This window comes from Drosophila busckii, chromosome 3R, assembly GCF_011750605.1.
Source record: "Drosophila busckii strain San Diego stock center, stock number 13000-0081.31 chromosome 3R, ASM1175060v1, whole genome shotgun sequence".
NCBI classification, from domain to species: Eukaryota; Metazoa; Arthropoda; class Insecta; order Diptera; family Drosophilidae; genus Drosophila; species Drosophila busckii.
The window spans coordinates 2,771,478-2,783,384 of NC_046607.1; the positions used below are offsets into that span (position 1 = coordinate 2,771,478).

Genomic DNA, 11,907 nt, shown 5'->3' on the forward strand with positions numbered 1-11,907 from the left:
TGTTTGATTCTAAACCACTAAACTAAAAATGTACCACAAAAATAAGTCAACCTGTGTCAATGGCACTATCTATGTATGTTTTTTTTTAATCTGTGGTCATATCAACACTGGCAAAGCTTTTTGATCGATGATAGTAGCGTTGATGTATTTAAATATTTGTGGCGATAAGAATACCAGGCAGTCGTTAAGTAGCTCTGAGAGAGTCAAGAGCCAGCTTTAAAAATTGGGCTAGCAGTGCTATAATAAAATTATATTATAAAAATGAGCAAAGCAGAGTGGGAAAACAATGAGGAAATTAAAATTTTCCGTGAATACTTGCGCATACCCTCAGTACACCCAAATGTGGATTACAGTAGGTTTTGATAAAAAAGCTTTGCTTTATGTTATAAGATAACGAAATATCTTACAGAACCCTGCGTTGAGTTTCTGCAACGTCAAGCAGAGAGCATTGGCCTAGCCCTAGATGTCTCATATCCGGTCAATGACTCCAATCCAGTTGTGGTGCTCAAGTGGCTGGGCAAGCAGCCAGAGCTGCCAGCAATTATGCTCAACTCGCATATGGATGTGGTGCCAGTGTTTCCAGAGAAGTGGACATACGATCCGTTTGGCGCTGAGATGGACGAAGCGGGTAACATTTATGCAAGAGGCACACAGGATACAAAGGGCATTGGCACTCAATATCTAGGCGCCATACGTGCGCTCAAGGCGAGCGGTTATCAGCCAAAGCGCACGGTGTTAGTAACCTTTGTGCCTGATGAGGAGGTGGGCGGTTATCTGGGCATGCGTGAGTGGATACACACGGAGCAGTTCAAAAGTCTGAATGTGGGCTTCAGCTTGGACGAAGGTTCCTCCAGCCTGGACGATGCCTACTATGTGTACTATGGCGAACGCACAGCGTGGCGTATGCTTAATTTATGCAAGCACTAAAGCTAAATACTAACTAACAATGCTTGCAGATCTGCGCTTCAAGATACACGGCAATGCTGGCCATGGCTCGCTGCTGCTGCCGAACACAGCTGGCGTCAAGCTCAACTACATTGTTAACAAAATGATGGAGTTCCGGGAGTCGCAGGTGAAACGGCTCGGAAGCGACAAGAGCCTGTTCTTTGGCGATGTCACCACTGTCAATCTGACGCGTTTGAGCGGCGGCGTGCAGAGCAATGTGGTGCCATCGCTGCTTGAAGTCGTGTTCGATTTGCGCATAGCGCTCGACGTGGATCTGGCGGCTTTTGAACAGCAAATACGCGATTGGTGCGAGCAGGCGGGCGGTGGCATTGATTTGGAGTTCGAGCAGAAGGATGTGTATGTGCCGCCCACAAAGGTTGATGCCACAAACGGCTTTTGGGTAGCGTTTGAGCAGGCTACCAAAAAGCTGTAAGTATGCGCTGTTGCCTTAAATGAAATGCATTAACATTTGCCGCCCTTTCGCACAAAAGGAATTTAAAAATACGACCACACGTGTGTCCTGGTGGCACGGACTCGCGGTTTCTGCGTGCTGTGGGCATTCCAGCCTTGGGCTTCTCGCCCATATGCGACACTCCCATATTGCTGCATGATCATGATGAATACGTGCGTGCCGAAACCTACTTGCATGGCATTGAGGTCTACAAGAAGATAATTCCAGCAGTGGCCAATGTCTGAACTTAAATTGCATATAAATTTAAGCTTGTAAGACGAGAATACAACAAATTCAATAAGCTTCAAGTAGAAGCCATAAAATCGATGACTCTTTCTCTCTCTCGCTCTCTGTCTGTCTGTCTGCTGACAGACAGACAGACGTTGAAAACATAAAGCTTTGCTATCTACGTATCAATTGATATACATTTACTAAAGATATTAGTGTTGTATGGGCTGCAAAACACACAGAACGCACAGCTCCTGGCGTTATTAAGAGCCACAGGTCAGAACGTATTGAATTACTTGTCATACACATGACGCATACGCAACGTTGTGCAAGCTGAAACTGCTGATGCAAGCTTGGTCACAATTTGTCAGCTAGTTTTACGAAATAAATTCTATAGAAATAGGTCTAGCCCAGCACAGTCGACAATGTGAGACTCTGTGCTTATATAAAAACATAATCAAGTCATAAAAATTGCTTGCAGCGCAAACAGCAATTAAATCTTAAATCATATTACGATTGCTTGGATATACACGCGCGCTCTCTCTCTTGTTTGTTATGTTGGGTAATAGTAATCACTAGTAATTACTATTATTATTTGATGACTAAGCTATGATTATGCTTCGGTTCGTTTCATTACTAATTGAGAGAGAATCAAATAATCGCGATTATAAGAGATTGCGAACAATGATCAAAAATAATCAAACATTATTGATTAATTTCAAGTGCGTAGGTAATTCCCAAGATTAGGCTTAAGTTAGTTAATGAAAATTATTAACAATTTAAGTTAATTATGATTAAGTTCCACACATAATTGAACTGATTATTCTAATCACAATCACAGCTGTGTAGTGAACTAAATTAGAAGACCATTGTACTGCTTAAAGCAGAGTCTCAAAACATAGATATATAACGCATTGTCAGTCAAGTCGACACAACGTTGGAATGTGTGGCATTCGAGCATATAAATTATGCTATGCCAACGAATGAGTAATGGCTTTCTAGGCCACCACCCAAGCACCCACACAGTCAGAAACGAAGCTCTGGCTTTGGGTTCTGGCCGAGCCGATTCGTGCCTGGCGATTAGACACGTTAATGCATGTGTCAGCCAATGAAATATGCATTGATACGCAACATTGTGCGCGCATCGAGAGAAAATTATGACAATTTATGTGGCAAATGTGACAGTCAGACATTCGAGTCTCATATCTCCCCCCTTGCATATCAAATATCAAATGCCTTGCCACGCAATTAGTGCTGACCATTAGCAAAAGTTTGGCCTAATGACTGCAGTTTGGCCCAACGAACATGCTCGTTACGACAAACTTGCGCGTAATGCATATCATTTTTACTTTTAATGAGCTGGCAGCCTGGTCACAGGCAAAAGTGCACTCCATCCATGCAGCGAGTTTCGAAATTTTCTTTTTATATTTTCCAGCCCACCTGCGAGCCTGCAAACTTGCACCTGCCAGGACGCTTTGCATTTTAAATTTTTTTCTGTGCGCGCACAAAACTTTGCCAAGTTTTTTGCTTTCGCATTTAAATTTTAATTTCTTTAAGCTCTTCTTTACGCACACACAGCGCTAATTTCGGCGAGCCTCACTCACATTAATTAGTGTTTGTGCTCAAGAAAACAGCAAACCGGAAAGAAATTTACAATATTTTGCATGTGCCATTGAATTTTTAATGGCACGCGCCAAGTTTATGACTTATAAAAGTTAATACAACAATTAAAAGTGAAAAACAAAACAAGCGCAGCAGCAGCAGCAGCAGCAGCGACGGTAAAATTAAATTCAATTTACGTCTCAGACGTCTGCTCAGCTAAGCGCACGTTATGGCCATGCAATTAAAATCTTAGATTAAACAAGCCTCGCTGCTTGTCTACAGCGCGCCGGGGCAGCCAAGTGCTTAATGTGGCAGCTGGGTGTAATAGAAGCTGATGACGCTTACCTAAGGTTTCACTGGTTGCGTGGCTCGCAATTGCAGATAAAGTGGGCGTTTGTAATAAGCATTGATTTCAACTTTAGTAGAAGCGCGCAGCTTTAAAATAAATTGTGGCAAATAAAGTCAAAGTCAATGTATGTGTGTGCGTAATTTATTTAGTCATTAAGCTAAACTTTAAGCCCTACATAGAGGGAAAGTGTGCTTAACCCACAGCCAATGGCAAAGCCAAAGCAGCCACATAAACGTCACACAGCTTCTAGAGAAAAAGGCAAACTAATTAACTCGCTTTGCGCAGCGACGCACACACAATTTTTCCTCAGCAAGCAGCTTAAGCCAAAAACCGTTGCTTGCCACACAAAATAATGAGTTTATGTGTGCGTGTGTGTGTGCGTGTGGCTTACTTAGCTCTAACTCATAGCTGCTTAAAACAGGCAACGCCTGATTAAGTCTTTGAGCACGTTTGTCTAAGCGTTAGTTTTAGTCTTTAAATGTATTTGTTGCATAGCAAATTTTATTGCATACGCTCAGGCGCAATATAAAACTGTTCGCGGAAATGGAAAATGGCTGCCGTCGCCGCAACCAGAGTTTGCCAAAAAGCTAGCAAAAGAAAAACATCCAAAGCAAATGCAAACTTTCAATAAGCAGCGCTGCTCCAGCCACGCTCTCCGCTTGGCTCTCTCAGTGTTCTGCATCAACGCTTCGCGACTTGGCGTCGTCTGCATGGGCCAGCAATTGCAATTTCATTTCCGTTCGTTGGCATTTTATTTGCGCTATGCTATGCGCTTTGTATAGCGCACACACACACACACATATATACTTGCTATATATGTATATTCATGTATATAGCTGATACTCGCTGGCAATAAGAATTTTTACTTATTTGACTGCCTTTGTAGCTTGTGTCTGTGTATATATTACATATATATATATATGTTAATTTTTTTCCTTTTTGCGCTAGCGCATGCAGCAACATTTAAGCTGGAACTTTGGCGGTTTCAGCAATCAGCAGCTAATGCTTTCTAAGGCGCTTTGTAATTGAAATTGAAACTGAGGTTAAGCGCAGCCATAACTCAATTGCAGTCAAATGAAAGTCACATCAAGCTGTCATCTAAACAGCCATAAGACTTATTTTTTATATGCTTGTTAACGCTAGCGCTACTGTCAAGTTTTTCAGAACTAATTGCAACTTGAAAAGTTTGCTATAAAGCGCGTATGACTTGTGGATGGATTTTGGCCATCAGCTTGTCCTTAGCCGTTTGCATTGTTAAGCAGCCCAGGCCGCATTTCAAAAATACATTTCATTTTCTTCAGTTTTTGCACTTGTCAGCAGTCGACCCTTTATAAGAAAAAAACAGCACAGAAAACTTTGCAGCAGTTGGCAAACTTTCGTTGACAAATTGTCAGAGATTTTTGACTATTTCTCAAATTCTTCTGTCGCTCAGAGCGCCTTGATAGCTGCCAACGCCGGCAAGTTTTAGCTTGGGCTTAAATCTTTTGAAAGTGCTTCGGTTTCTGTTTTGGTTGCACGCATTGGTCCAATTAATTGCATAATTTGTATGCTGCACACACACACACACACACACACACATAGATCGACACCCGCATAAAAACTGCCTGCATGAGTTGAATAATTTTTTACATTTTTTTTTGTTGCTTTGGCTTTAGTTTCGGGTTTCGTGTGCTGCCATTGTGCTTTGCTCGCTTACGCTGTAAATTATTATCATTCAGCATGCATGTGTGTGTCTGTGTGTGTGTGAGGCTGGTTGCTAGCTAGCTCTCTGTCTGTTGCAAGCTTATAGCTTTGCCTCCTCAGCGTTTGCATCATGTTGCCAACTGTTATTATCTGCCGCCTGTTCGTTCGTCCGTTTACGGCATCTAAATTTCTGCTTCTTGCGTTTCTTACGTGCGCATGTGTGTGTGTGTGTGTGTATATGTGAGTTATCGCACACATGCAATAAACTCACAGTAACTGTATGGAGCGTTATAATTTATTTATGGTAATGCGTACCACCCACACACAGACACACACACACACAGCCACCCACAAGACTGTGAAAAGTTTTATGTGGCGCAGCAGTAGCGACGGCGGCAGCGGCTTGATCCAGTTGCTGTGGCACTCTGCCGTGTCGTTTCGTTTAACGCTCGTGCCGAATCCTTTTATCTTGCTTTTAATTTTTCGTGACACCTTTGCTAGTGCCTGATACCTTTTACCAGCTGCCCAACTGTCGCACTATACGTAAAATATTTAATGAACTTTTTACAACACACACACACAGACACACATGGATTAAGCTGCTTACATATAGTCAGTTACTATATATGGCAACTTTAGTTTGCTTAAAGATAATTCATGTTCAACAATTTACCGCTCAAGTTATCTCTGGAATTTTGCTCAATAACGTTTAGCGCAAATATTTTGCGTGACTGCGCTAACGCTGCGTATACGTAATTTATACGCATTTGTGTGTGTGTGTGTGTGTGTGTGTGTGTGTGTGTGTCGAAATCCTTGGTTAGGCATGTCACAGCAAGTCTTGATGGCAACTTAATACCAGCACACACAAACATGGCAGGCAGGCAGCCAAAAACCACACATACTTTCATTGCGCATACGCCATGTACGCCAACGCTAATGTAAAAATATTTTAACTCAATTTGCAGCGAAAATACAACAAAGTTTGCCGCTGCTGCTGAAGCTGCTGCTGCTCAAAATGCAAAGTACAACAAAAGCAATTAATATGCATAATCTGTAACGCGTTTTTGGGCTGCTGTCAGTTGCTGCTTTCTTGGAATCAAAGCCCCAAAATCTGCTGTCAACAAATGGCCTCCGAGCGACCCATAAATTACAACAACAGACATGTGCTAGTGCCTTATGGCAGGGCCTAATGCTGATGCTGCATGCCTACGTGTATATTGAATAATTAATTGTGCGGTGGCCAGGCGACAGCAGCAGTGTCTTCGATAGCGCATTGATGGGCAGACGTTGCTCCAGTTTGTCGCACTTGAGTGGCAGGCCTTAAAAGGCCATTAGTTGCCACATTAGTTTCGGCACTGGTCATGCTATTGCTTATAGCTTGGGCATTAATTAAAACTTTACCCAGGCAGTTGCATAAAACTTGACAGCTTTACACTCGACAAAGAAAATTTAATATTTGTTAGGCAGTAAATACACGCACTTGCCACAATCAGTTAAGTGCCACAAACACACACACGCACACACACACAGATATATAAATGTATGATGAGCGCAGCGTATGCTCGAAACCTGCCGCTGCCACACACAACAATATGAAAGTGAAAAATGAGTTTGGCCAAGTTTTGCACTCAATGGCCAAACCAGCAGATGAACCTACTCACACACACACACACAGGCACGCAGACACCCACATGTATGTGTGGCATGAGTATTGGAAAAGTTAGCTAGCCGTATATATGGGAAAAATGTAACATTTTAGTTTGTGATGCTTTTGATGGCATCGAAGTTGCTTTGGCGCGCTGCAAACTAATTTATCTTATTGAGCGCACTTTGGCCATAGAGCTGAAATTTATGAAGCATGACTGCCAACTGACAGCAACAAAATGTTGCAACACTAGCAGCAGCAGCAGCAGCAGCAGCAGCAGCAGTGGCAAGTTTAACAGTCATGATTTCTAATGCAAGCTCTAACAAAATTTAAGCTTTAAATTTATTAAAAGGCCAAAGACTTGCAACTTACTTTTATAAATAAAATATTATAAATTATATGCAGCAGCTACATTTTTTAGTTGGCAGCAATTTAAAACTAAGCGAACTCTTGTCTTCTGTTTTGCAAGCTAGAGCAGCAAACATTTTACACAGTGTACACACACACACACACATACATGGGGGGCAATTTACTAATGTAGCTGTGTAAGTTTTGACTGCAGCAAGCACGAAATTAAAGAAGCGAGCACGCAAGCAAACAACTCTTTGCACAACGAGCCAACGAGCGAGAGAGAAAAGACAAGAGTGCGCACCGTGACCCAAGCCCATTAAGTATGCAACATAAAAATGCAGCAGCATAAGGGCGCGTGGGCGTGGCACACAACACGGCCATATAAACCAGTAAGCAAAACTTAGGTTGCAATAAGAAATTGTTGTGTCCTGTTGAGTCATAATTCCATCAGCAGCAACTCGTGGGAATATGCAAGTTTGGCGGTGTGGCATGCAGCTGTTTGTATTTTTTATTTCTACACGCAAAAGTTGCAGAACACAAAAATTACGCATTTATTGTTAAGCCCTCTCTGCTCATTAGCAGGCGCTTTTAATCAACTTTATGCAACATTTTTAGCTTATTACACAATATACAAGTTTGATGTTGCGCATAAAATAAAATTTTACAACTTAAATATGCACAACAGTTGACCATCATTTGCACATATTTTGATGGAGTTTTAGTTTTGCTCTAAAGCTTAACTAAATTTATGCATATCAACTTTTTTGCTTGAGTACATTTTAACAGCATACATATGCATATATGCATGTGTGTGTGTGTTTGTCTATCAATGCATAGCTCACATTGCCAAGAGCATAAAAAGTTTTGCATATTTTATGCACTGATTTGATAGCTGTACGTATTGCTGTCTATACGGCTGCTTGCCTCTTGTAAGATGCCTCCGAGGCAGCTCTAGCAATGTCTGATACAAGCTGCTTAGAGTAGAGCCAAGAGTCAAATAATAACCAATAAAATATACTTTGTTAAACAATAAAAGGTATTAGCAGTAGATACTAAACTTGCAAGCAAACAGACAAATATAAAAGAAAAGTATTTATCGTTACTATCGATTGTGGCAAATTGGTTTCAAATTTGAATGCTGCGCTGCTGAGATTATTTTATCCAAAACAAATCTTTTATTTTCGAAACTGCTGTGGCATAGCTCAGCGCCCCTTTGGATTTATTTGCAGCTCAACGATTTATTCTGTGCTGACAAACAGCTCAGACAGCATTTGTTGATAATCAATAGAAATAAGAACAACAAGCTGCGGCAAATCAGGCGCAATGACTTTAAGCAATTTGCCCGCATTTATATGATGAATGCCTAAGCAAACATTTTAATGCTATAAACCCAAAGTAGACAACTAAGCCGCAGCTGAGGCTAAGCAATTAATTTCAACGTGGCTAGAGAGTTGTTTTTAAGTTATTTATTTAACAAATCTAATGTTTATTAGCCTATGAATACCAAAGCAGCTTGCAATTTCTCTCTTACTCAATGCTACTAACAATAAGTGCAGAAATGTGTATTGATTATTATTTCAAGTAGCACTTAAGTAAATCTCTTAGGCGCTACCTAAGCTGCATTTAAGCTTTTGCATAAAACAGCATTTGACTTTGCTCTTGCCACAAAACAATGGCTAAATTTTCAATTAAATTCCGTAAAACCTACTGCAGAAAGCTTTCCACATAATTTATGCCATTTTGGCTGTATGTGAGTGTTTGCAAGCAAACACAAAAGTTTGGCAAAAACAATTCATTGGAAAAATGTCGCAGGCTAAGATATTGTTTGCTTAGTGGGGGCGGGGGTGTAGTACATATAAGACAAACAGCATTGTTAGAAAACACATTAAAATTAAATTTATGCAGCAAAGTCGCATGCACTACAAGATACGCTGTAAAAATGCGAAAACATTTCAAAGCCTTTTCAAATGATTTATAGAATTTGCCAGCGCATTAAAATTCAAGCTGCAGCTGTAAATTAGCTTTACTGTTTGTGTGTGAGTGTGGCATGCCACATACACATGTGCGCCACGCCAAGCCATTTTGCAACTGTTTAAAATTCTACGTTTGTGCGTTGCTGCTTCTTTATATTTTTTGTTTTATATAAGCTAAACTTTAGCGCTTTGCCATATTTTAACTTCAAGTCTCCAACTTCGGTTGTGTTTGTGTGTGGAAAACGTTTAATGGCACACACACACACATACAGATGGGCCTTTCATTATATATATATATATATATATATATAGCAGCACACATTGGGAAGGACGCAGCATTGGCCACGCATGGCACAAGTTGAGGCAAGCTTGCTGGCCAAAAAGGAAGCGAAAAAGAAATACAATGAAACACAAAAGAAAAACTAAACAAACCGAAAAACCAACATCAGCAGTAGCAGCAGCAGCAGTAGTTCCAATAACAACAACAACAACAAACAAGTATACGCAGAAAAAGGAAAACAAAAACAATGCAAACAGCAATGACGACGACGTTGCGTCTGTGACTAACGCTCATCGATAAGGCTAGTGGCCAAAAGGGGGAGTGTTGTGTGTGTGTGTGTATGTGTGTGTATGTGTGCGTATGTGTGTGTATGTGGTAACAGTATGACGATGGGCGGAGAGGTCAGTAAGGGGTGTGAGTGTGTTGCTGGCAGACAAATTCAAAGCTGCTTAGCGCTTACTTCATAGTTTACGCTACCAAATGCTGCTGTTATTGATTTTTAGTGTTTTTTTTTTTGCTTTTGCTGTTGCTGTTGCGCCTTTTACGCTGCGGCTTAGATACACGCTACTTGGCCTAGGTGTTGCTCGGTCAGGTGACTTTGAAGTTGAACGAACAAGGCAGGCAGGCAGGACTACAAATCGGATTTGCGTGAGTAATTGGCAAGACAAGCCAAGAGCGTATAGGCAATACGCACTTGCTGGCAAACAATGCACTAATTGTTGTTGTTGTTCTTGTTGTTGTTGAAACCTCAGAGGCGTTGAAAACATACGAATGGAAACTTGGCGAAGTAGCAGCTAATGCATTATGTATGGCACACACATAAATATAAGAACACACACACACTTAAGCGTCTGTGTGTGTATTTTATTAAGTGACAACTTGACAGACAGCAAGGCAGACAGTTAAAAGCCATTTGGGGACTTACCTCATCGATAAACTCAAAATCACCGCCAGTTTCGCCAACATATTTCTTCTTCTTGGCCTCAACGCTGCCAGGCAGACAGGATGACATCAACACCAAAGCCAGACAAGCGCTGGCAATCAGCGGTAAACGCTTCATAGCAAGGGACTGCTGCGACACGGAAGCCGCTCGAAATCTCTAACGAGTAATGTGTGCTGCTCTGGCGGCGTTAATTGCTACTCGTATCGACTGTGTGTCTAAATCGAATGCGGCAAACACACCCACAAATTCAGTCTGAAGCGCACAAGTGAACTCACACACAGACACAGGCACGCGTACACGCACAAAAGAATGACAGTTAGTTTTGGTGTTTTGCAATCACTGGCGCTTCTAATAATGCAGTGCAGCACTGACCCGGAACGCTAACGAACTGTAGGCAACGCGACCAAAATGTAAACTGAGCAGCCGCCCCTTAATAGCATTGGAATTTTGCGCCAGACGCGCGAAGAAAGCGCAATGCGAGAGCGAGAGAGAGAGATAGAGAGAGCGTGCGCTAAGAGCGCCAAGCAGGACATTTAAGAGCGCAGGACTGCTACGGGGTTGCCAAGCCTAACCAAATAATTGCTTTACATATTATAAGGCAGCTAATAAACAAACAAACATAAAGCATACATTTACTTTTATATTTAATTAACATACATTAAATAAATATTTCAGTTAATTTATGTGCCACAAATCTGTGTTGTTACTTATAGCTCAAAGTGCTTGCTTTTGCTCACAGTGTACTCCAGTGCGTATGCGCAATACAACAATTGCCTGTCGCTGCTCATACAAGCAACAACTGCTAGCGCGTTTCCAGACAACACCACCAACATTGCCAGCGCAAAGGAGCCAACAAACCAAATCGATTTTAATTTACGTGCGCCACTCTAGCGCCGCTCTTAACCAGCCCCGAGCACGCTCTTAATCAATAATTGTCAGCGCACTGCTAAATTTCTTATTATTTTTGTTGTTTTTTTCGTCGTTTGCCCCCCAAAACTGAAACTGGACGTAAACTTGCCAGCAGCGCCTTAAATGCGCACATTCGCATTCCCTAATGGGCTTGTTGGGCCAGGCCATGCCATGCCATGCCAGGCCTACGTTGGCAGTTGATTTTTATGCATAGGCGTTTGGCACAGTTGGCTCGCTGGCAGCGCCGCCACGATTATGGCTATGGACGGGAAACCCCTGTAAGCATTTAATGCGTCAGCGCCTCGTAGCCTCGCTGCGTCGCCAACAGCAGCCTCCTAGTGCGCGTATGTAGTAAATGTTGCATTCAACGAGACAGTCGCCCAGCCATGATGTCCCCTAGGTCCTGTCAGCTTTAAATTAATAGCTCTCAATACACACACACGCACGCACACACACACATGCACATGTTGTACTGAACCAGAACCAGAACTGGACTCTGATTGTTTCCAAGAACTTATTTACTTTAACTTTTGAACTGTAAAATTCGT

At 41.8% G+C, this 11,907-nt stretch overlaps 2 protein-coding genes across 3 annotated transcripts in view; one reads left to right on the forward strand and one right to left on the reverse strand.

The window, feature by feature from the left end:
- The window catches only part of LOC108603611 (proteoglycan Cow), a 32,790-nt gene extending 21,931 nt beyond the window's left edge, over positions 1-10,859 (reverse strand). The window contains exon 1 of one of the 2 annotated variants that reach the window (XM_017992559.2): positions 10,433-10,859. In XM_017992559.2, the coding sequence (XP_017848048.1) occupies positions 10,433-10,567 (135 nt within the window). In that variant the 5' untranslated portion in view covers positions 10,568-10,859. The remainder of the gene's footprint in view (positions 1-10,432) is intronic. The other variant, XM_017992560.2, reaches the window with a different exon arrangement.
- LOC108602080 (aminoacylase-1) lies at positions 203-1,719 on the forward strand. The gene is made up of 4 exons (XM_017990104.1): positions 203-352; positions 410-901; positions 957-1,374; positions 1,437-1,719. Exons 1-4 carry the CDS (start codon positions 262-264, stop codon positions 1,639-1,641), a joined length of 1,206 nt encoding a protein of 401 aa, XP_017845593.1. The 5' UTR covers positions 203-261; the 3' UTR covers positions 1,642-1,719.
- Positions 10,860-11,907: the final 1,048 nt, after the last annotated feature.

Bases quoted from the DNA above. Each gene is read 5' to 3' on its own strand.
- LOC108602080 (XM_017990104.1), top strand. From the start codon at position 262: ATGAGCAAAGCAGAGTGGGAAAACAATGAGGAAATTAAAATTTTCCGT. The intron at 353-409 runs GTAGGTTTTGAT...AATATCTTACAG, and splicing joins ACACCCAAATGTGGATTACA to AACCCTGCGTTGAGTTTCTG. The intron at 902-956 runs GTATGCTTAATT...CAATGCTTGCAG, and splicing joins TGGCGAACGCACAGCGTGGC to ATCTGCGCTTCAAGATACAC.